At 27.6% G+C, this 24,128-nt stretch overlaps 1 protein-coding gene across 1 annotated transcript; it reads left to right on the forward strand.

The window, feature by feature from the left end:
- Positions 1 to 4,174: 4,174 nt before the first annotated feature.
- Positions 4,175 to 5,968, forward strand: LOC113851563 (UPF0098 protein TC_0109-like). The gene is made up of 2 exons (XM_027482080.1): positions 4,175 to 4,679; positions 5,586 to 5,968. Exons 1-2 carry the CDS (start codon positions 4,245 to 4,247, stop codon positions 5,658 to 5,660), a joined length of 510 nt encoding a protein of 169 aa, XP_027337881.1. The 5' UTR covers positions 4,175 to 4,244; the 3' UTR covers positions 5,661 to 5,968.
- Positions 5,969 to 24,128: the final 18,160 nt, after the last annotated feature.

Here is a 24,128-nt window from a genome sequence, read left to right on the forward strand (position 1 = left end):
CAATGTACTCATCTTTTTGTATTCGTCACATTTTATATCGAATACTATTTGGGCCAATATCAACTGGCATCCTGTAGAAAACCTTTGAGACTTGTATATTGTTTCCCTCCATACTCCTGTATTTGGCTCTCTAACTGTAGCAAAGTAATTGGGGGACGAACAACTAACCAAGCCTGATAGTCACTACGAAATGTCTCTCCTTCCACTGTGTTTATAATTTCACTATTATAATATATAAGCACATGAACATCATTCTCTCCCATTTTACTGAAAATGCACTCAATCGATTGATTTTTTGAATAATTTGATGCAAACTCTAGAAGCTGTATGTTTATTTATAAGCGAAGATGAATGGGATGATTATTGAAATTGACTAAAATTGACTTTAAAACTGAAATATACTTGAATTGATTTCTGCGTTGAACTAAAATCTATTAAAATCGACTTCTATGTTAAAGTGAAATCTATTAAAATCAACTTCTTTGTTAAAAGAGAAATTTATTAAAATCGACTTCTATATTAAAGAAAAATTGATTAAAATTGATTAAAATTGATTAAAATTGACTTTTGCACATATTAAAAGTCAATTTAAATCGACTTCTAAACTAAACTTGGCCCAAATCCACACAAGTCGATTAAAGTCGACTTCTTAGTAAGTCTTAAATTATTGAAAGTCAGTTAAAATCGATTTATTATTCAGAAACATTCCAAATTTTAACCAAAATCTATTTTAATCGACTTTAACTATGACATTTTTAGGACAAAATTATAAACTTTTTTAAAAAAAGATATTTATGTAATAAATTTTTTAAAATTATTTTATTTATGTAAAAAATCCTAAATAAGATTGTATATAGTAAAAGATATCTTTAGTTTGAAAAAAAGTATATTAAAAAATATGAGTGATGGTCTTTTTGGTAACACTTGGCAAGCAAACCAAGCTTCGATGTAGTAATTTGATATCGTCCTCAGGGATTTGGTGATAATAGTGATTTCCTTTCTTGTTGTATATAAAAATATAAAGACTGTAATGAAATATTGATTTGTTTTAAAATATATAAAAGCAATAAATTAAAATTTAGCAAAAAACTTTATGCGAGAAGAGATTGAATTCAAATATACTTTCTAACTCTTTTATCTTCATTGAATAAATGATTCCAATTCTATTACTTCCACGTTCATTACATAACTTAACCAGATCCTTCAAAATTAAGTTCTAAGGTAATTAATCCTACAACATGATTCCTCTATGTTTTAAGATTAATACCTTATATTAAGAACAAAACTTGAACATATGTGGCTAATAGCCCCAAGTCTATTCCTAGTACAAGTGATTATTAGGTGTGTGATTCAGTTCGGGTTTTCAAAAGCGTTTCCCAACAGAATTCAAAAGTCAAAGATCATAAACCAGCTAATCAAGTCGAATTAAGCATTAAGAATAGAATCACACTCAAGTAAATAAACTGAAAATCATATAAACTCGCGAAGTAATTAAATTAGGAGTTATATTGAATCCAATCCAAAAGAAATTAGCCAAGGCCATATCAAGATGCAGACTGAAATTACAATAAGAAAAAGTGAAGATGTGATTCTCGTTCTGAAGCGATCCTCCTTACGTCTTCCGTTGCTCCGTTCTTCCTTTTTTCCTTCCTCCAAAAAGCCATTTTTCTCTTATCTATTATGCTTTTCTCCCCCTTTTCACTTCCTAGACGTTTTTCTTTTATGGGTCTTCAAAACAAAGAGAATTCAAACAGATTTTAACTCCATGGCTATAGCTATGGATTCACCGCTGTAGCTTTAACTTACACTAATTCTCTCACGGTTGTAGCTGCAGATTCAAGCTTTAACTGTAACTCTCTGGAATCCTATTTTTGTTGCACACTTTCATGGCTATAGTTGTGGCTTTGGGACTGTAGCCCTAAATTTCAGACTTCACCAAATTCTGAACAAAAGAGAGATATTTTAAAAGAAAATACTACTACTCTTGTAACTTCTTCAATTAGATTAATTCATCCAATTGAGAGTTAAATATACTCAGAATTATTTACATTTCATCCAAAAAATATGCCAAATTAATGATAGAATATGAATTTCTAGCACTTAACAATGATTAATATATTTTTAATAAAATATTTTTTTATTTTTTTACTAATGTGTTAATATATATTTAATAATATCATGAGACCCATGAATTAATTATAAAAGTTATTTCAGTTTAATATTATTTTTGAGTTAGAGTCTTAATACAGTTATGTTAAATATTTAGGAAAAAGATTTTTGTTAAATCTATCAAAATCAAATTAGTATTTAATTAATTTCCTAATCAGTTAATGTTAAGCAAACCAATGAGTCAAAATTGGAGGAATAAGTTCCTCAGCTAAGACAATTAGACAAATAGTATATGTGCACGATCTATTCTGTCCTTATCTCTTTTCTGTTAGCACGTTAAATGGTTATCACGATTACTCTTTGTCTGTACTTTTTAATCTTATTTTATTTTGACTTGAAGAGCATAGTGAATTTTTCGAATATCACCCCATGCCTAATAAATAGAAACCAGCATGGGTACTTTTTTTTTTAAAATTATATCCATGAAATTTTAAAAATTTAAAATTTAAAAATAAATTTATAGAAAATTTGAAATATAAATATAATTAAATTGGAAATTATTATATTATTACTTAATTATAAATTATTATATAATTAAAATATTATTCTTATAATAATTAATTATTTTAAAATCTATATTTTGAATAAAATTAGTAGGTAATATAAAAAATTTTATATTAATAATGTATCAAATCAATTAAACCTTAATAGAATATCTTTTATTTTAGATTTCATATTCAAATCCATAATATAAAGCTGAAAATGGGGTACAAGTTAGAAAGACAATCTAGTAGTAGAAAGGAAAAAAGAAGATAGCTGAATGCTAAATTCACATAATTGATTTTATATGTTACCGTTTAGGATAAAAAAAAAGTTAGTTAATTAATAATTAGTCGTTTTCATTATTGTAAAAGACATAAAATTAAATATAAAAAAAATATCAAAGTAACATTTTTTATATTAAAAATAAAAAGATAAAAAAATAGATAGTTCCAGACCTTTTAATTTTTATATTTTAAAATTATATGATTAATTAAATAAGTATTAAATATTAATGAATGGGTTAAAAATACTAATTAAATTTTAAAAATATTTGAAACATTATCAATAGACTCTATTTATAATTCTGTAATTTAGTTTTAAAAATACTATTAGTAAGATCATTTTATATTTTTAAAATAATAAATACATAATATTTATTTTTGAAATTACGTGGGAGAATATATCGAAATAAAAAAATAAAAATAGACATTTTTAAGTGAAAGTGTAGACGAAATCAAACACATTCGGTACCGATTCTATCCATTTCTTGGATAAGAATTCTGTGGAGGTCTTAAATAAGTGCAACATGTCTAAGCTTTTTCTTTCTTCTTTTTTGGTAAATAAAAAAGGATATTATTTTAAATATGCCTAAGTTGGCAATCCCATGGTTAATAGTTTTCTTTAACATTTTAATATAAAAGTATATTATTTTAACGGATTCATCTTTTCTCATATCTTTTAATTTCGTCTGGAACGCTCCACCGTCCTCCACGATCTCCACCACGTGTCGCGCTCCCACAATCCTTTCTACTCTCTCTCGAAGACACGACACGCTTGCCCACGTGTCAGGCACCTAATAATAACATTATTATTTTATTTTTCCCTCTTATCTTTCTATAAACCTTTTAATTCGTAAAAAAATTATACAATTTTTTTTAAAGTTAACATTTCCCTCTTTTAACCTCGGGTTAATAAATCAATAATAGTGATCAGGGTTTTTCTTGCCATCGTCTTCTTTTTGTTTATCGAAGAGATTGTTTAATGTATTAAGCGTCTTAATATATTACCAAATATAACAAATAGGAAAGCTTTTAATTGTAATTTTCTTATTTTCTGTCCTTAAATAGAATTTTTGGATTAGTTATCTTAGACTTTGTGGTTACCCGTGTTTTTTGTTTTTTCGTTAAACCCGTTGAATAGAGAAAAAATATATATATAGCACGAAAATTGCTTAAATAATTATATTATTAAACCTGAATTTTTACTCCACCGGCTATAAATAACGAAAGAAAGCCTCCACCAAAATCAAAAATCAGAAACCATCATCAAAAGAGAGGAACAAAAAGAAATATCATAATAAAGATTGAATAAGAATGGCTAGCGATGGCAGTGAGGAGTTCAGGCTAGTGTCGCCATCAATTAACAACGAGGGAAGGTTACCGAGGCACTACACGGACGAGGGGCAAGGAGCGAAAAAGAACATATCCCCACCGTTAGAATGGTACAACTTACCGCAGGAGACCAAGACCCTGGCTTTAGTGGTGGAGGACATTGATGCACCAGATCCAGATGGGCCCATCGTGCCGTGGACCCATTGGGTGGTGGTTAACATCCCGCCGGCGGTGAAGGGGTTGCCGGAGGGATTTTCCTGCAAGGAGGAACAGATGGGTGGGGAATATGCTGGGATCAAGGAAGGGAACAATGACTGGAAGGTGCCTGGTTGGCGTGGTCCTAGGTTGCCTACTCATGGACATAGGCTTCTGTTTAGGCTTTTTGCTTTGGATGATGAGGTTCATCTTGGTAACAAGGTATTGTGTTTTCTTATGTTGTTAGGATGGAGAACATAGCTTGTTCAAAATTAATGTTTGTTCTTTTCTTTGTTGATGTTGAAAGCATGCATGTTAGGATATATTCTAGTGTGTATAGTTTGTGATATTTTCGGGTGTGAATCCACTTCCAATAAGTGTAAGAAAGATGCATGAAATTTTTTTATATTTTATGGGTTCCCTAGAAATCGTAAGTTATCTATAAATACACGATTTTTTTTATAAATGTATTTTTCTAGAGTATCTTTCTAGAGTGCTGACAAGACTTTTTATATACTGTATATTATACAAAATATACGTGTCTTTAATTCTTGAAGGCTGACATGGCTTCAAAAAATAATTCTCTTAATTTTAACTCTGAAGATTAAAGTATAATTGTAATAAATATTTTTTTTTCATAAAAGTTTATTATTTTCAAATGGACTTAAACTCTGTCTTAGGTGAAGTTATTAATATCGTTAAGAAAATATAAAATATTTTTTACAATTTTTATTTAAATATGTATGTATAATAAAATATAATACAAGATTAAATTATATTGAACATTATATAAATGAAATAAATAACTTTTTAAAAATGGTTACTTAACAAAAATAAATTTTAAGAAAGGAAAATATTTATGTAATTAATATAATATGAAATCCATCTTGTCTATACAATATGGTATGAAACTCTCTAACAAGATCATTGGGAGATAAATATCATATTAGAATTCAGCGATTGAGAACTTTTTACGTGATTAGAAGGGCAGCTTCCGATTGTAAAATGTCCCTTAAGATGTTTCGATACCAAAATGTCTGCTGTTACCCTTACATGCATGTAATTAAACATTTTTAGAAGTTAATTACTCGAAGGTTGATGGTATTTTATTTGGTGAATTGACTGCAGGTGACGAAGGAGAAGTTGTTGGACTCAATTGCAGGGCATGTGCTTGGAGAAGCGACGCTGATGGCTAAATTTTGATATGATGTATGAAAGCAGAGATTGTACGGGTGCACTCGCTTTGTCTTGTGTACCTATGTGAAATGTGAGATCAATGGGATAAACATTGTATCAAATCTCACCACCCTTTTGAGCCTCGTCTCTTCGTAGATTAGAAGAAAACATCTTGCTTGAAATTTAAAATATTATGAGTAATCATGACTTACCAATTACGTGCTAATAATGTTAATGCTACCATGCATTTTGGACGGTATATATGTTGTTAGAGTTGTCGATCTTTATTGAGATTGTTGTAATGTAAATGTAGATCTAATGCAAAAGTCATACTTGAAAGATAAGCAAATGTGTGTAGTTAGAAGATTAAAAGCATGTTCATTTTCTTTTTGAAAACAGTTTTATAATTTTAAAAATAAAAAATATTTTTTAAATAGAAAAATAAACATGCTCTAGATGTCCTTCACAACTCGGTTTTGTAGATTTAATGATTCATTTTCTGACAGGTGTCTTTTTTATTAATTCTTAATTTATTTTGTGGGGATCTTAATTTTGTTTTACCTTTAATATTGTCACGCCTTAAGGTTCTACAATCCTACACCTCTGTAGAATTCCTTTCCTGTAATCCTCGCTGGGGCGCACATAATCACTGGTTTAAAGTAAAAACAAAAGGAAAGGTGAAGTAGCTGATTAAAAAAGTGCTGTCCAAATTAACAAAAGTGTTAGATATGGATTATTAGTTTAATTTATTATGGATCATTGTTACCAAAATCTATAAAATAAGAAAAATTAATAATTTTACTTAAATAGTATTAATTTAGTTATTAAAAAAAATTAGCAAGATAAGTGATGAGAACGTTCAAGCTTGGGTCCAAAGAAAGGTTTAAGATTCATTTGAAGGCATGGTATATGAAGTTGAATATATATATAGGTCTTGTACATTAAGTGTGATGCTATTAATCATTAAGATATTTTATTTTACTTGTATTAAAAGTTTTTTATTTAATTTTAAATTAATTAAACAAACTCTTAATTTGTATTGTACTCAAATTCAGATTTTACAATTACAGAATTGTGAACACAATTCTCTTAATTTGTATTGTACTCAAATTCAGATTTTACAATTACAAAATTGTGAACACAATTCTTTTATTAAAGCTAAAGTTTTAAGGTGTTATCAAGAATCTATTATGATCATTTTAGATCTGTGATATTTACTTTTTTTTTTTAATTTTCTATTTTATATGAGTGAAATATATAAATTTAACATAAGGTGTAAAAATATGTTTATTTTTATTTTTATTTTAAATTTTTGTGTAAAAATATGTTAATTTTTATTTTAATTTTAAATTTTTATTCTAAATTAGAGTAGATCATATTTTACCTTATATGACATTTCTTTTATAATTTTTGAGTTAAAATTATATTTCAATGTGAGTTTTTTTCTAATTTTAAAAATACTGTAATAGCATGAGATATAGTCTGTTTTTATCATTCTTTTCTTATTCTTGTTTGTTTTCTTTGTCCAAGTTCATTCTATTCTCTCAATTTCTAAGGTTTAAGGTATATATTAGAAATCCTAATTTCTTCTTTTAATTTGAGTGTTCATAGTTTTAATTAAGTTATTTTCTCTAAGAGAGTTTGAGAAATCTCATCATTTGATATTAAAGCTAGTTTAATTAAAGCAAGTTTTGATTTAAATTTGAAAGTGCTTGTGGCTAGTTGTATGTGTGTGCTTGTGTTTAGTTTTGTGCAGCAATTGAAACAAAGAGAGAAAAAGCTGCATTTGTGGAATAACGAAAGAAAGTGTGATGGTGGTTAGGGTAAACAAAAACCCTAATTTTAAATGTGCAAGAGGTTGAATTGGAGGTACATAATTTGGCTCGTGAGTTGGTTTCATTGGTACTTTACTTGAAAATCAAGTAGGTGTTCTATTTACTATAAGTTGTTATTGTATTTTAGAAATTTGTGAGTGCAATTAAAAATTCTATTTATGCACTAAAGTAGTTGAAATTGTGTGTTAGATTTAGGTACTTACAAAGGTGGAAATTAAAGTTTTTAGCTATTTTGCTGATACAAAATTTAAAAAAATGAAATTTTATTTAAAAAAAATAAAATTAAAGAGTGTTTATGTTGGTTGTTTGAGACTTAAATTCAAGTGTAAAGATAGTACTTGATTATTTGAGTGTGTGAATACAAATTTTTATCTTTTAGAGGAGATTACCTTTAATCAAAAAATATAAAAATAAAATAATAAAATAGTTTTACAGAAAAACTTTGAAAAAAAAGATTGGTTCCTAGAAGTAGAAGTCCTACACTATGTTGCCTGATACCCAATATCAAAAACCAACTTTAAGCATAAGAAATAGAAAAACTTAGAAAATTGACATTTTGTAAATATCCTAAAAACATAGAATAAGGAACATATAAATACACAAGTAAGAAATGTTTTTAGAGAAATATTTTTTTTATTTCAAAGAGAGAACCAAATTTTAGAGGAGATCTAAAAAAAATGGATCTAAAGAAAAATTCGAATATAAAAAAACAGAGTAAAGAAAGAGAGAAAATGGAGTAAGAGAAGAATAAAGAGAAGAAGACACTAGAAATCAAAATGAAGAAAAGAAAAAATGCATTACTGTTCTAGGTATTTCTTTTGTACTACCTTTGTCTACCATTACATATCTTTAAAAGATTATGAATAATACAAGAAATGCTTCAAAGTTACGTTCAATAAGAAATGAGAGAGAAGTAGAAAGAGAAATATTTTTGAATGGTGCTTAATAAAAATGAGAAGGGAGTAGAAAAGTTATCGCATTTTCTCTTTTTTTTTATAATAATATAATATTATATTATGATGTGAATTGAAAATGAGGATCAAACTACCATGTTTAGTGTTACACGCTACCTATCTCTGCATGTCAAAAGCTAAATCAATTTCACTTACTTTTTTTTTTTTAATTTTGTTTGTTGTTCTTTTGTTTGTTCCACTCCAATTTTAATCTTTCATTTTTAATTTTGGCTTTTCTTAAATTTTCATTTAGCCCAATTCTTTTTCTTCTTTGAAAAATAGAGATGTTTATCTTTTTTTTTTATTATTATTATTATTATTATTTATGTTATTTTTATCTTAAGTTTTATTTTATTTATGTAGTTTATCTTAAATAATATATTTTGTTCTTTAGTGTTATTTTATTTTATATTATTTATTTTATTTTATTTTATTTTATTTTAAAATTAGTTCTCTTAAATTCAATTATTGATTTTCTTTTTTTAAACAACAACAATAATAATAATAATAATAATAAATTATTAAATTTTTTTAAGCATAATATAATTCTTTTATTATATTATATTTAAGTTATATTTTTATTTGTAAAATTTATTTCATTTTAATATTGACAATAAACTCTTTCTTTTTATTTTATCCCATTATTTTTTTTTGTTTCCCAAATGGTTTAATTTGGATCCAACCTGGATCGCGTACTTAGATACTGAGTCCTGAGACCTTGATTAAGCGATACTGAGCTGCTTGTCACTCAGACCAACTTCTATTGTTTATGTTTACTCTTTAAGATTGTTTTATTTTATTTATTTTATATTTATAGAATATTGATATGATTTAATTTTATATATATATGATTATCTCCCCTTATATTATAAATAGTGAATTACTCTCTTTTTATGTAATCAATAAATAAATAATAATATAAATGTATCAATTTATAATAGTAACGTATAACTTCTCTATCGTCATGTATTATAAATTAATAAAGTTTATGTGTACTAACATTACCAAGACTTTATGCAATACTAATTTATCATATATTATCTTTAATTAATTAGACAATCATCTTAATAATTAATCAAGATGTGTTCTTCCTCTAATTACTATTTTACTAATCAATCAATTTACATCAAAATTATTTTATTAATTCAAAAATTTATAATGCTAATTGTAGCGACTCTACCTTTATGTGTTATAAAATTATCAAAATTTATGTGTACTAATGTTATTTTAGATTTTATACACCATTAATATATTAATTTTTTTTTATCTAATTTCTAAAATTAATTAATTATTTTTTAATTAAAATATACCATCTATAATATTTTTATCATATTAATACAACAATTTATAGTATTATTGTCTAGTGTATCTACCATTACACGCTTTAAGTCGTTAAGACTTTTGTGTATTAACATTACCTTCAGTCTTGTGCAATATAAATTTATCAAATAAAATTTTAATCTTTTATTAAATAATTATCTTCTTTAATTAAATTAAATATATTTATTCCTTTCTTAAATAGAATTAATTTTATATTTTAATTTTTCTTAAGTCATATTTCTAATTTTGATAAATTAAATAATCAAATATTTCTTCAATTTATTATATAAATTTTTTGGCAATATCGATGTGTAGTTTACATTGACTTTGATTGTTCAATAAATCATAACAGATTTATGTATAGCTTAAGTTATCTTAAATTTTCTTTCAACATAAATCATAATTTAAATCTAAATTTAAATATTTTACTTACAATTTTTTTTTATAATTTGTAATATGGTTGTGTGATCTTCCTTCACCTTTTGTGTTGTTTCTCGTAAGATATATGTATAACTGCGTTATCTTATATCATAAACATATAATTTTAATCTCAAAATAATTTTTTTTTACTAAATTTAATTTTAATCAAATAACTTCAAAATTTTTACAATAAAACCATGTGACTTTGAGTTTCTCATTGCACCTATGGATATGTAGAAATGGAAACCAAATCCGTTGAATCAAAACAATTTTCAAAATAATTTTTTTACTTTTTTCTAAGATATAAATTAATATTTTAGTAAATAAATTTTCTTTTTTAAAATAAAAATAGCAATAATTATTCTTTATAGGTTAAATAAATATTTTCAAAATTATAATAAATTTACACAATTAATTTAAGGTAACCATTATTTAAACGGACATTATAGGGTGTTAATATTTTTCCTACACATAAATGATTCACGAATCCACTTTTGGTTTCAAAAATTAATTTGTTTAAAAAAAAATTTCTAAGGTTACCTTTAATAAACTATGGTGGTGACTCCTCTAATTTTTTAGAAAATATTTTTTATTCTTAAATGATATTTTCTTAAATACGTTTTCATTGTACTATTGTAACATCTAGTTGCGACAGGGTGACTTGTAGTGTGGTTGAAATTTTCAATTGACTTTGAAGTGTGGTTTCCTGAATTATAGAAGAGTTGAAATTTGTTCTTAACCTTTTGAATTATAGGATTTATAAAGAACTAAGTCACTCAAATTCACATTCATTCCTATTTGCTGAATTATAGAAGAGTTGAAATTTGTTCTTTGTTTGAAAATAAATGTCTTTAACTTCTTGTTTGTTTGTTAATTCTTGGTTTATTGTTTTTAGTTACTTTGTGTCTTTATTATTGATCCCTCCCTTTACTTGTGTTGTTCTATCTTATCTGATTTTTGCCCAAATAATTTCTTGTTTGTTTGTCTTTGATTTTTGTTAGGTAGTAGAATTGTTCTTTACTTCTTCTTTGTGTTGTGCCATAATCTGAATTTAGTGTCTTTCTTGATAGTTACTTGTCTCTTACTTGGTAATTGATTAGAGAAGTTTGTAAGAACTTTAAGTTAGAGATTAAGTGGTAAAAGACAAGAGAGTCACATTAGAGAAATAACTTAAAATTAGTGAAACACTAAGAGTGATATACTTGTTAGAATAGAGAAAGAACATCATCACCTCCTACGGATCAAAGATTGTTATATGATGTCTTGACCCAAAGGCTCACTAGACTAATGAGGGAACAGACTGAGGAGATATATGAGAGATTAGAAAATATAGAAAATCAAAACCACAAAAGAAGGGAGAGAGAAGAACATGATGGGGAGATGAGAGAAAATGAGAGGAAGAGAGGCAGAAATGAGAGATATAAAGGGAGGAAAGAAAGAGAAAATATGAGTGAGTGTAAGGAAGATGTGAGAGTAACTATTCCATCTTTTAAGGGGAGAAGTAATCTAGAAACTTATATAAAATGAGAGCTTAAGGTGAAACAAATATTTTCTTGCCATAACATTAGTGATGAGAGAAAAGTAAAGTTAACTACATTAGAGTTCAATGACTATGCTTTAGTTTGGTGAAATCAGTTCTTAAAGGAGAAAAGGAGATATAGAGAGCCAATGTTGGAGAGTTAGGAGAAGCTCAAGCAAGTTCTTATGAAGAGTTATGTGCGTTAATATTACCATAGGAAACTTTATGCTAAATTACAAAGAATAATCCAAAGGAGTAAGAGTGTGGATAAACTCTATAAGGACCTAGAGATTTTCATGATTCTAGCCAATGTAGAGGAGGATATGGAGGTTACTATGACTAGGTTTCTTAATGGTCTAAATGGAGATATTAAAGATGTGGTTGAACTTCAAAATTATGTGGAGATGAAAGACTTGGTTCACCATGTTATGATGGTTAAACTTCAAAATTATATGAAAGACTTCCTCTAATTATGAAAAACCTAAGTGGAAAGAGGGGTATAAGTAGGAGGGAACTTCATCTAAACTAAACATGCCTACACCCCAACATAGCCATAACAAAGAAAAAAAGGTTATGAATAAAACTAGGACAAGGGACATCAAGTGTTTTAAGTGTTTAGGAAGATGACATATAACTTTTGATTGTCCTACAAAAAAAAGTTATGCTCCTAAAAGAGAGTAGTGAAATAGTTAATGAATCATCGCAATCTAAATACTTTAGTGAGGAAGTGAGTAAAAGAGAGGATTAAGAAGTACTTGAGGAAGATATTTTCATAATTAGGAGAATGCTTGAGTGGGTTGCAAAGGAAAATTGAAGAGAATCTAAGAGAGAATATTTTTCACACTAAATGTATAATTCAAGGAAACATATGTTCCTTGATTATAAGTGGGGAAGTTGCACACTAATGTGATTAGTACTAAGCTAGTCACCAAGATGAATTTGAAAATCACACCACACCCCAAGTCTTTTAAGTTGCAATGGTTGAGTAAAGAGAGAAAGCTAAAAGTAAATAAGCAAGTTGAGATAGAATTCACAATTGGAAAGTATACAGACAAGGTGTTGTACCTATGAAAGCAAGCCATGTGCTTCTTGGTAGACTTTGGCAATATGATTGAGAAACACACCATGATGAAAAAATTAATAAAAACTCATTTGAGTTTAGTAATAGAAAGGTAACTTTGGCTTCTTTATCACCCAAGGAGGTAAGTGAAGATTAAATCATTATGAGAAAGAAAAAAAAACTCAAGAGAGAAAAGAAAAAAAAAGAGAGAGAAAGTTAAAAAAAACAGAGGAGAAAGATAATGGAAAAAGAGATAAGAAAGAGCAAAATCTATTTGTAAGAGAAAAAAAGTAAAAAAAAAAAAAAAGACTATGTTAATGAAAAAGTCAATGCTTCTACTTTTAAGTAAAGAAAACATTTTTTCCATAAAAGATGCTACTAACGCACTTCTTAAGAAAGTTTCTTCATTGGTGCAGGAATTTATAGATGTATTCCCTAAAGAGATGCCTCGTGGTTTATCATCTTTGAGAGGGATAGAGCATCAAATTGACCTTATTCCAAGAGCTTCTATACCTAATAGACCAACATACATAAGTAATCCTCAAGAAACTTAGGAGATTCAAGAGTAAGTGGAAGAGTTGATGCATAATGGATGGGTCCAAGAGAGCTTAAGTTCATGTGCAGTTTCAGTCTTGCTTGTGCCAAAGAAAGATGGAACATAGAAGATTTGCACCGAGTGCAAAGCCATTAATAACATTACAGTAAAATATAGACATCTAATCCCTGTAGACTAGATGATTTATTGGATGAATTGCATGGTGCTTATATATTTTCTAAATTTAATCTTAAGAATAGGTACCATCAAATAAGAATCCAAGAGGGGAGAATGAAAAACTGCATTCAAAATCAAGTATGGGTTGTATGAATGGTTGGTCATGCCATTTGGCTTGACAAATGCTCTTAATAATTTCATGAGATTACTAAACCATGTGTTGAGAGAGTTTCTAAGAAAGTGTGTAGTTGTGTATTTTGATGATATTTTAATTTATAGCAGAACTTATTTTGATCATCTTGCCTATTTTAGAAGTGTTTTAGAAACACTTAGGAGAGAGAAACTACATGCAAATATAGAAAAATGTGTTTTATGTACATATCATATTGTTTTTCTTGATTTTGTTATTAGTTGTTGAGGTATACAAGTTGACCAAGGGAAGGTGAAGGTCATTTAAGAGTGGTCAACTCCTAAGAACATTAATGAGGTAAGAAGTTTTCATAATTTGACAAGTTTCTATAAGATATTTGTGAAAAAATTTAGTACTTTAGTTGCACCATTAAATGAGATAGTTAAAAAGCGTGTAAGGTTTAATTATGGTGAAAAGTAAGAACAGACATTTACTGTTCTTAAGAAAAAATTAACTTATACACCTACTTTTGAATTGTCTAATTTTTCTAAATCTTTTGAAATAGAGTGTGATGCATCTGGAGTAGGAATAAGAGCTATGTTAATGCAAGGGAGACGGACATCCAATGACTTATTTTAGTGAAAAACAGAATGAAGCTATTTTGAATTATCCTACTTATGATAAAGAATTATATGCTTTAACGAGTGATTTTGTGTACAACAGTATCCTAGAGCCTTACTTCTCAGAGATATCTCTCTGTCCAAAGAATTTACAAAGTAATTCCTCTAAAAAGAAGCCCTAACAAACTATATCCCTTGCCTATTTATGGCCATACAAGTATTGCAATAGGAACAGACCTCCTAAACTAATTAGGCTAATAGCGATATTACTTTCTCTTAGAATAGACTAACCATAGTTTGGCTTTAGTAACCAAGTCGAGTTAACAACTATATTGGGCCTTGGCCCAATCCTAACATTCCCTTATTATAGAACTGCAGCCTTATCCTCAAGGCCAAATTTGGAAAATTGACCCCGTAAGATAGTTTTATCCTTCCAAATAGTATCTTCAATTGGATAATTCTTCCATTGACTTGCTCTCCATTCTACATAATCTCCTTAGAAGTCATCACAGTCTTTGGTTCAATAAATTTTTCCAACTCTACTTCAAAACCAGCAACCAAATCTAGAAATGTATTTTAGTTCCCAACGACTCTCTTCAATTGAGAAACATGAAATACCAGATAAACCTGCGAAGCTTCAAGTAACTGCAGCTTGTAGGATACAAGTCCCACTCATTGGAGGATTTTGTTAGGTCCAAAGAACTTGGCTACTAACTTTGGATTGACTCTTCTTTGAACTGTTTGCTACCAGTGAGGACATAGCTTCAGGAAAACATATTCTCGTACTTCAAAAGAGACATCTTTGTGCTTTCTATCTACATATTTCTTCATCGTTTGTTGAGCTTTAGTAAGATTGAACTTCAGTTGAAGAATAGTTTCATTCCTACCAATGAGGTCTCTAGCTATAGTTTCTACCTTTGCTTCTCCTAGTAAGAAACAAATGATTTGAAGAGGAGGCCTCCCATAGATAGTTTCAAATGAAGTAATAGCAGTGGTGCTATGAAAAGATGTAATATACCAAAATTCGGTCCAATGAACCTAAAAGGACCAAGTTTTGGACTGCTCTGAACCAAAGCACCTAAGATATGTTTCTAGACACCTATTTAAGACCTTCATTTGACCACCAATTTCAAGATAGTATGATAAACTCATATGTAATTTTGTGCCTTGTAACCAAAAATGTTCTTACCAAAAAAGTTAAGAAACAGTAGGTCTCTATCACTGACAATAGAACCCATAACACCATGTAACCTCATGATTTCCTTAGCAAAACCCTTAGCTATAGACCTGGCTGTGTAAGGGTGTTTCAATAGAATAAAATGCCTATATTTAGACAATCTATCCACTACTACCAAGATTACTTCATAACCCTAAGACTTAGGAAGCTTGGTAATGAAATCTAAGGACACATCCTCCTAAATCAAGCTAGGGATGGGCAACAGTTGCAACAAACCTCCAGGAACAGTAGTCGCATACTTCTGTCTCTAACAGACATTACATTCCTAAGTGAATTGTTAAATTCTTTTCTTCATACCCAACTAATACAAATTTCTAGCAATTCTGCAGAAAGTCTTCAAAAATCCTGAATGACCACCTTCCAATGATGAGTGAAACTCTCAAAGCAATCGAGGAATAAAAGAAGAAGAAGCGGGAATTACCAAGCTGCCTTTATGCAATAACTCCCTATTTTGGATGGAGAACACAGGTCTACTACATGGTTTCTGCAACCAATCATCTTTTACCTATTGAATAAAAAGTTCTTGTTCAATCTCTTTCTTAAGATTTTCACCCTATGCCTAAATTGGATCTGAAATAAGAGTTCCAAATTTAGCTTATTTATGAATTCTGGAGAGTGCATTAGCAGCCTTATTCTTAGTCTAGGTTTATAGATCACTTTAAATTGATAACCCTATGTCGCAACTGGCAGTTACAACAATATGGCAGATGACGTGTTTAAGAAAAATATCTTTTAGGAATAAAAAATATTTTCTAAAATAATAAGAGGAATTATCACCAAAGTTTATTTTAAGAAAACATTGGAAAAACTTTTAAAATAATATGATCTTTGAAATAAAAAATGAGTTCAGGAGTCATTTACGTGTAGGAAAGTATTAGCACCATACAACGTCTATTTAAAAAAGGTTACTTAAATTAATTGTGCAAATTCATTTTAATTTTAAAAAATATTTATTTAACTCCTAAACATTAATTATTTACATTTTAGAAGAAGGAAGAAAAAAATTATTTATTGAAATGTTAACTTGATATCTTGAAAGAAGAAAAAATTATTTTTGAAAATTATTTTGACTTGACGGGTACGGTTCCCGCTTCTACGTATCTTCAAGTGCAATGAAGAACTCAAAGCCACATAATTCTATTTAAAAATTACGAAGTTAGTTGATTAAAATTAAGTTTAGTCAAAGAGAATTTATTTTGAAATTAAAATTATTTTCATAAAATTATGATTTTTAGGATACAAGATAATGCGATTATACATATACTCTACGAGAAACAATACAGAAGGTGAAGGAAGATCACACAATTAAATTACAAATTATTAAAAATATTTTATTCGTAAATAAGGAATTTGAATTTGAATTTTGATTGTGACTAATGTTGAAAGAAAATTTAAGATAGCATAAGTTAAACATAAATCTCCTATAAAGTTTATTGGACAATCGAAGGCAATATAAATCACACATCGATATTGCAAAATATTTGTATAATAAAATGAAGAAATGATTGGTTATTTAATTTATCAAAATTAAAAATATGACTTAAGAAATTTTAAAATATGAAATTAATTCTATTTAATGAGAGGAATACATATATTTGAATTGATAAGAAAAATAAAAAAAATTATTTAATAAAAAGATTAAAACTTCGTTTAATAAATTTTTGTTGTATAGAACCCAAGGTAACATTGGTACACATAGGTTCTAACAATTTATAACCCGTACAAATAAAGTCACTACATATTAGTATTATAAATTACTATGTTAATAAAATAGTTTTTATTTAAATTGATTGATTAGTAAAATAATGATTATAGGAAATACATTCTGATTGATTATTAAAATAATTTTTTAATTCATTATAGATAATATATGATAAATTAATATTGCCTAAAGCATCGGTGATGTAGGTACACTTAGACCCCATATGATAAATTTATATTTTATAAACACAGGGTAACGTTAGTATACATAGGTTCTAATAATTTATAATGCGTAAAGGTAGAGTCACTACACATTAGCATTATAAATTATTATGTTAATAAAATAGTTTCTATTTAAAATGATTTATTAGTAAAATAGTGATTATAGAGAATACATTTTGATTGATTATTAAAATAATTTTTAATTAATTAAATATAACATAGTATAAATTAATATTGCCTAAAGTCTCGGTAACGTAAGTACATTTAGACTTTATCAATTTATAACACACGACGGTAGAGTAGCTTCACGTTAATGTTATAAATTGATGCAATTATATTATTTATTGATTACATTAAAGAAAGTAAATTGCAAATATAAATTAAAATTACATGAAGACTCTACAAACATATAATAAACAAATAAAAATATTAGAAGGTAAATAATCAAAATAATAATTAAAACATAAATAATGAAATAACATAAAAATATTAAAGAGAATTTATTGTTAATATTCAAATAAAATAAATTTTACAAATAAAAATACAATTTGCATATAATATGATAAAAAAATTATATTATGTTTAATCAATTTTAATGATTTTTTTTATCATAATTGTTCTAATTATCATTGCTTAAAGAATATAAATGAAATCTGAATATTTAAATTAAAAGGTATTTTATTTAAAGTAAAACAGATAAATAAAATTAGACAACAAATAAGTAAAATTATAAGGCTGAAAGAAAAGAAAAGAAAAGAAAAAAAAGAATGAAAAAAATATAGAGATAGGCCCAGACAAATTAAAAAATCAAGCCTAATCAATAAAACAATGTGTAACAACTAAATAGAAAAAGAAAAAGAAAATAATACAATAATTGGAATAAGACCAAGTCAATCAAATGATGTACAATAGCTTAGACATAGGTGCAGACCTTGAACTGCATATTTTGCATCGTCCAATCAAATCAACATAATAAAATAATGGTCAATATTAATAAATATAAAAAAATAAAAATGTGATGAAAGGGATGATTACAGTAAGTGTCAGGTGCCCACATCTTCTTATACATCTATCAAATCAGATTTAACATATTTAATAAAAATATTAAATCAAAGAAAAAAGTTGATTTAAGCATGTCTTTTGTGTTGGGGACATAAGGAAAAAACAATTGAGCTTACAGAAAAAAAAAAGTTTAAAAAAAATAAGGAAAAAAATAAGCTTACACAGAGTAAGTTTTAAAAGAACAACCAAAGAAGAAGAAATAAGCTTACCGATATAGCGATTCAAATGGCGGAGCAGTAGTTAATAGGAATGGCAATGAGTAAAATACTCAATGTATACTCACAAATTTTACTCTTAACGAGTAGAGTATTTACCTGTTAAACAAGTACAGATATAGGTATGAGAAAATACCCGCAAATTTCAATAGGGATGGGGACGGGTATGGGTATTTAAGTACCCACTCCGCCCCATTATTATTATTATTATTATTATTATATGAGGGACGTCTTAACCCAAAAGCCCATAATGGGAGATAATTAGGGTTAATATTTTATATATTTGGCTAGGTCTCTTTTATAATTATTGACAATTATATAATTATATGAGTTGGTTCACAATTTGTTCTATCGAGAGTTGTGCTTTAGGAGTGTGACTTACAAAAAGATCTAACCTATCACTTCTCATAGAATTCAGAGATCAAATATAATAAATTTTATACAAATGCAAGTCTTCAACAAGTAAGTCTAAAATTCTATTATAATTATTATTGGTATTTCTAATTATTTTTATTATTCTAATTTCATATAATCTAGTTTGAATAATTTTTTACTTATAATGGAGCAACTAAGAATTTAAGAAAACAAGAATTTAATCTACTTTTTTTTAGAAAGTTTTTGTGCATGCTTTTATAAAATTTTGGTCAAGATAAAGATTTTACTATTTATTTTATATAATTTAATGTCGTATATTTTTTACTCACTTTCAAGTTCTTTTATAGGTCATATTTATTTTATTTTATAATACTATATTTTTTAAAAAATAAAATGAAAGGTTGAGGAATTTAATATAGATATTTATGTTACTCAAATAATAGAATGCATATTTAAAGATATAAAAACTTATCTAATTAAATTTTTTTTATAAGATTAACATAAAAATATATTTATCAATAAAGTAAACCAAAAAAATAATTTTTTTCATATTTTTAATAGAAAAATTTATTTACTATTTTATATTGTTTAACTAGACTAATATAATTTAATTATTATATGGTTGATATGAGATTGATTTTTTTTTAAAAAAAATTATTTATATATGACATATACAAAATGTTTAGAAATTTAGTGATTAAAATTATGTGATATTATATTGACGTGGGTTAAATAAGAATTTTTTATTTAAGTTATTGTTTTGATATAGGTAATAACAAATGAAAAATGTATGTAGAGTAACTATTTCAAAGGAATCTGAAAGTAGCTCTTCTCAAATTATTTCCATTACTCCCACACAACATAAAAATATTTCTAAAAATATACTTAATGATTCTGGACCGAGTGACAGTTCTGATATTAGAGGTCAATCTCAATCTCAATCTGATACACTTCCTATTTCGGTGGATAGAGATAATTATGATGCAACTGATGATGAAAAAAAAAAAAAGATGTCAGTTGTATGGAATCACTTTAAAAAATTATTATTATTAGAAAAAAAGGCTATATGCAATTATTGCAACAAGCAACTGACAGGTAGAAGCTCAGATGAAACAAATCATTTGCATAAACACTTACAAACTTGTAAGAGGAGGCCATATAAGGATATAAGACAATCAATCTTCTTGAGAGAACAAAAGAAAGTAGACGGATCATCCACTTATTTGAGTAATTATCACTTTGATCCAAAACAATTTAGAAGAGATCTTGCTTCTATGATAATAATTCATAAGTTTTCACTTTCTATAGTAGACCATTTATGGTTTAGAGTATATTCTGAAGGCCTCCAACCTTTATTAAAGGTTCCTAGTCGGAACATAATAAAAGGTGACATTATCAAAATATATCAGAATGAAAAATTGAAGACTACGAGACTCTTAAAGAAGATTGGAAGAAGAATTGCTTTAACAACAGACATGTGGACAACTAGCAATCAAAAGAAAGGGTTTATAGCTATCACAGCTCACTACACTACTAATGATTGGGATACGCAAAGTTGCATATTAAGGTATAATTTTTGTGATCATTGTATAATATATTCATTTAGTAATTATTTGCATTATTTCAATATTTTTTTTTATATATGTATATAACTTATTTTTACATTAATAGGTTTGTATATGTGGAATGTCCACATACAGTAGAAGCTCTATCTAAAGTGTTGGTTGAATGCATGCTAGATTGGAATATTGATAGAAAGTTATCTACCATCACTTTGAATAATTGTAGTACAAATGACTTTCTTGTTAGTTTGTTACTAAACAAACTTGATTGTTCTTCTCTTATACTTGATGGTCAGTTGTTTCACATGAAGTATTGTGCACATATTCTTAATTTAATTACTCAAGATGGTTTAAATATTCTTTGAGATGGCATAGAGAAGGTTAGAAGTAGTGTTACTTTTTGGACAGCTACACTTAAAATAGAACGAATCTTTAAAGAAGCAACACGTCAAATCAAAGTTTTCATTACAAAGAAACTTGTACTTAATTGCAAAACAAGATGGAATTCCACTTATCACATGCTTGTTGTTGCATTGGCTTATAAAGATGTTTTTATTTCGTTTGAAAAAAAGAGAGCATATGTATACATGTATCCCTACAACAAATGACTGGCAAATTACTAAAGAAATTTGTAGTAGGTTGAAAGTCTTTAATCGTGTAACTAAGATGTTTTCTAGGACACAATATCTTACAACAAATATTTTCTTCCCATTTCTTTTTGAAATAAAGTTATCTCTGCAACAATGGCAAATTTGTTCAATTGAGACTATTAGAAATATGGCTACAAAAATGGTAACCAAATTTGAGAAATATTAGTTTGTTATGCATGGAATAATGGGAATTGCCATTTTTTTGGATCCAAGATATAAATTAAAGTTGTTAGAGTACTTCTTTCCCAAGCTCTATGGAAGTTCATCTTCTTTTCAAATTAATAATGTAAAGAAATTATGCTACTTGTTGTTTGAAGATTATCAAGCTAAAGACATGGGAATAGTAGAAAGTTCAGCTGAAAAGTCTAATGAGATGGAAATGAAATTGGATATACTTAATGTTAACAATTTTCTATAAGTAATTATGATTCATTTGTTAAATATACAAATGATATGAAATTAAAGTTTGAGTTGGACATCTACTTGGAAGAGAAGGTTTTGCCTAGAAGTGCTAGTTTTGATATCCTTAGGTGGTGGAAATCAAATGGGATCAAATATCCAATATTGCAAAAAATTGCCAAGGATATTTTGGTTATCCCAATTTCATCTGTTGCTTTAGAGTCTGCTTTTAGCATAAGAGGTAGATTATTGAGTCCTCATCATTCTCAACTTCATGAGGATACTTTAGAAGCACTCATGTGTGCACAAAGTTAGCTAAAACATGAAAATAAAGGTATTAAATACTCTATTAATATATTTATTTAATTAAATATTTTTGTTAATTTTAATTTGATAGCTTAATTATTGATTTTCTTATTATGTACTTATATGTTTTAGTTTCTATTGGCATTGCTGGACCAAAGCAATATGTAAACTTAAAAGATAAACGTTTATAGTCATTTGAAGAGTCTGATTCTAATGAAAAGGTAAAATAGCCTAATTATATTATTTTGACTTTACAATAAATAATTAACTAATTTTAATTTTTTAAGTCTTATAGAGTGACAGTACAAAACTCTAAAGTTTATGAGTTGGTTGTTTTACAAGATCTTGAAGATTATGTGTGCAGTTTCGCTTTTGATTTTTAAGTACTTTAGTTTAGAAAGTTAATGTATTAAGATAAACTTAACACTTATGATCTTTGAATATTTATTTTTTATCTATAATTGGAACTTTATTCAATAAAATTATATAAGCATATTTTTTTATAACTGTTTTTTTTTCTTAGACATGCGCGGGTAATAGAGACAAGTATGGGTATGCGGGTACCCAGAGGGTACGGGTACTAGAACTAAAAGTACTATTCACATGGGTATGGGGCTAGGTAAATGTATTTTTTTAAATGCGGGTATGGGGATGAGAACTATAGTACCTTACCCTACCCATTGCCATCTCTAGTAGTTAATGGTATACTATCTTATTTCCTTTTTGTTTTCTTCTTCTCATTTCTTTTTCTTTAAGACTCAGATCTCTTTCTTAAAAAAAATTTTGCTCTCTCTCCAAAAACTAGTTCCCTTCTCTCCAAAAAAATCCTTCTTCAAATCCCTTACTTGTACTCTTATATTGATACATTTAGAGTTTTTTTTACAAAATGTCAAAGGTCCTAAGTTTTTCCTTTTTCATGCTTAAAGCTGGTTTTTAATATTGGGGTATAAACATGTATAGTGCAGGCTTCTATTTTCGAGAAGCAAAAGTTTTTCAAAAATCTTTCATTTTTTGTAAAACAAATTTATTATTATTTTTTTATATATTTTAAAAAAAATTGGAGGCAAAAATTGGTTTTCACACCCTGAACCTTAGATGCCCAATTTTGCTGGTCAGTAGAAATCACCTTTTATTGTAAAAGGTCCTTGAGGCTTCGTTGGTCAGAAAATACCATGACCTTCCTTCCAATAAGGTAATGTCGCCAATGATTAATAGCTAAAACCAGAGCCATAAGTTCTTTCTCAAAAACAAATATGGAGAGTTGACCATTAGAGAGAGCTTTGCTGAAAAATGCTATTGGCTCCTTCATATGCATTAAAACAACCCTTAAACCTCTTCCAGAAGCATCACATTCAATGACAAATTCCTTTGAAAAATTAGGTAGTCTCAAACCTGGAGGAGAGGTTACAACTTTCTTCAATATTTCAAAAGCTTCTGCAGCACTTGGTCTCCATAAAAACGCATCCTTCTTAATGAGCTTAGTCAATGGCTTGGCAATCTATAACACTCTCAATTTTGTGGCTTTTGTATGAAAAAATAGTAGTGTTGGTGCAAGGTATCTTGCTGTAGCGACTAGAAAGGTGTGTGTCGCTGTAGCGAGGAAGAGCATCCAGAATCAAGTTCTTTGATACTTTCTTGGTGTAGTTAGAATAATAGATAGCAAACAAAAATTTTTGTCTAATTTTTTTGTTGACAGAGAGGAGGGCTCATTGTAGCGAGTAAAAAGTACATTTTGTAGCGAGTAAAAAAATACATTTTGTAAAAGTTGGATTAAGTACATTTTAGGATATCCCTTAACACATGTATTGTGTTACATCGAAAGGTGTACTCATAATACATGTATTGTAATACATTAAGTTGTGTAATCAAGACTCACGTATTATGACACGTTGATCTATACAAAGGATATAGAGAAAAATGAGAATGAAATGAGAAATGCTGAGAAAGAGAAAGAGAAATGGAATAAGTATATATAATCACATAGATACACTGGAAGTGTACAAGTTGGGGGCGATTGAGATATCTAGGAGAAATGAAGGTTATGGATGTCTTTCCATGATTGTGCAAAAATTAATAAAAATAGAGAAAAAAGATAACACATGTCTCACACTCATCTCCTGACCTAGAGTTCAAGGTATACATTAAAAACTCTAATTTCCTTTTTAATTTCAGTAATCCTAATTCTAAGTAAGTCTTT

This window comes from Abrus precatorius, unplaced genomic scaffold (assembly GCF_003935025.1).
Source record: "Abrus precatorius isolate BTA unplaced genomic scaffold, Abrus_2018 Scaffold9, whole genome shotgun sequence".
Classification (NCBI taxonomy): domain Eukaryota; kingdom Viridiplantae; phylum Streptophyta; class Magnoliopsida; order Fabales; family Fabaceae; genus Abrus; species Abrus precatorius.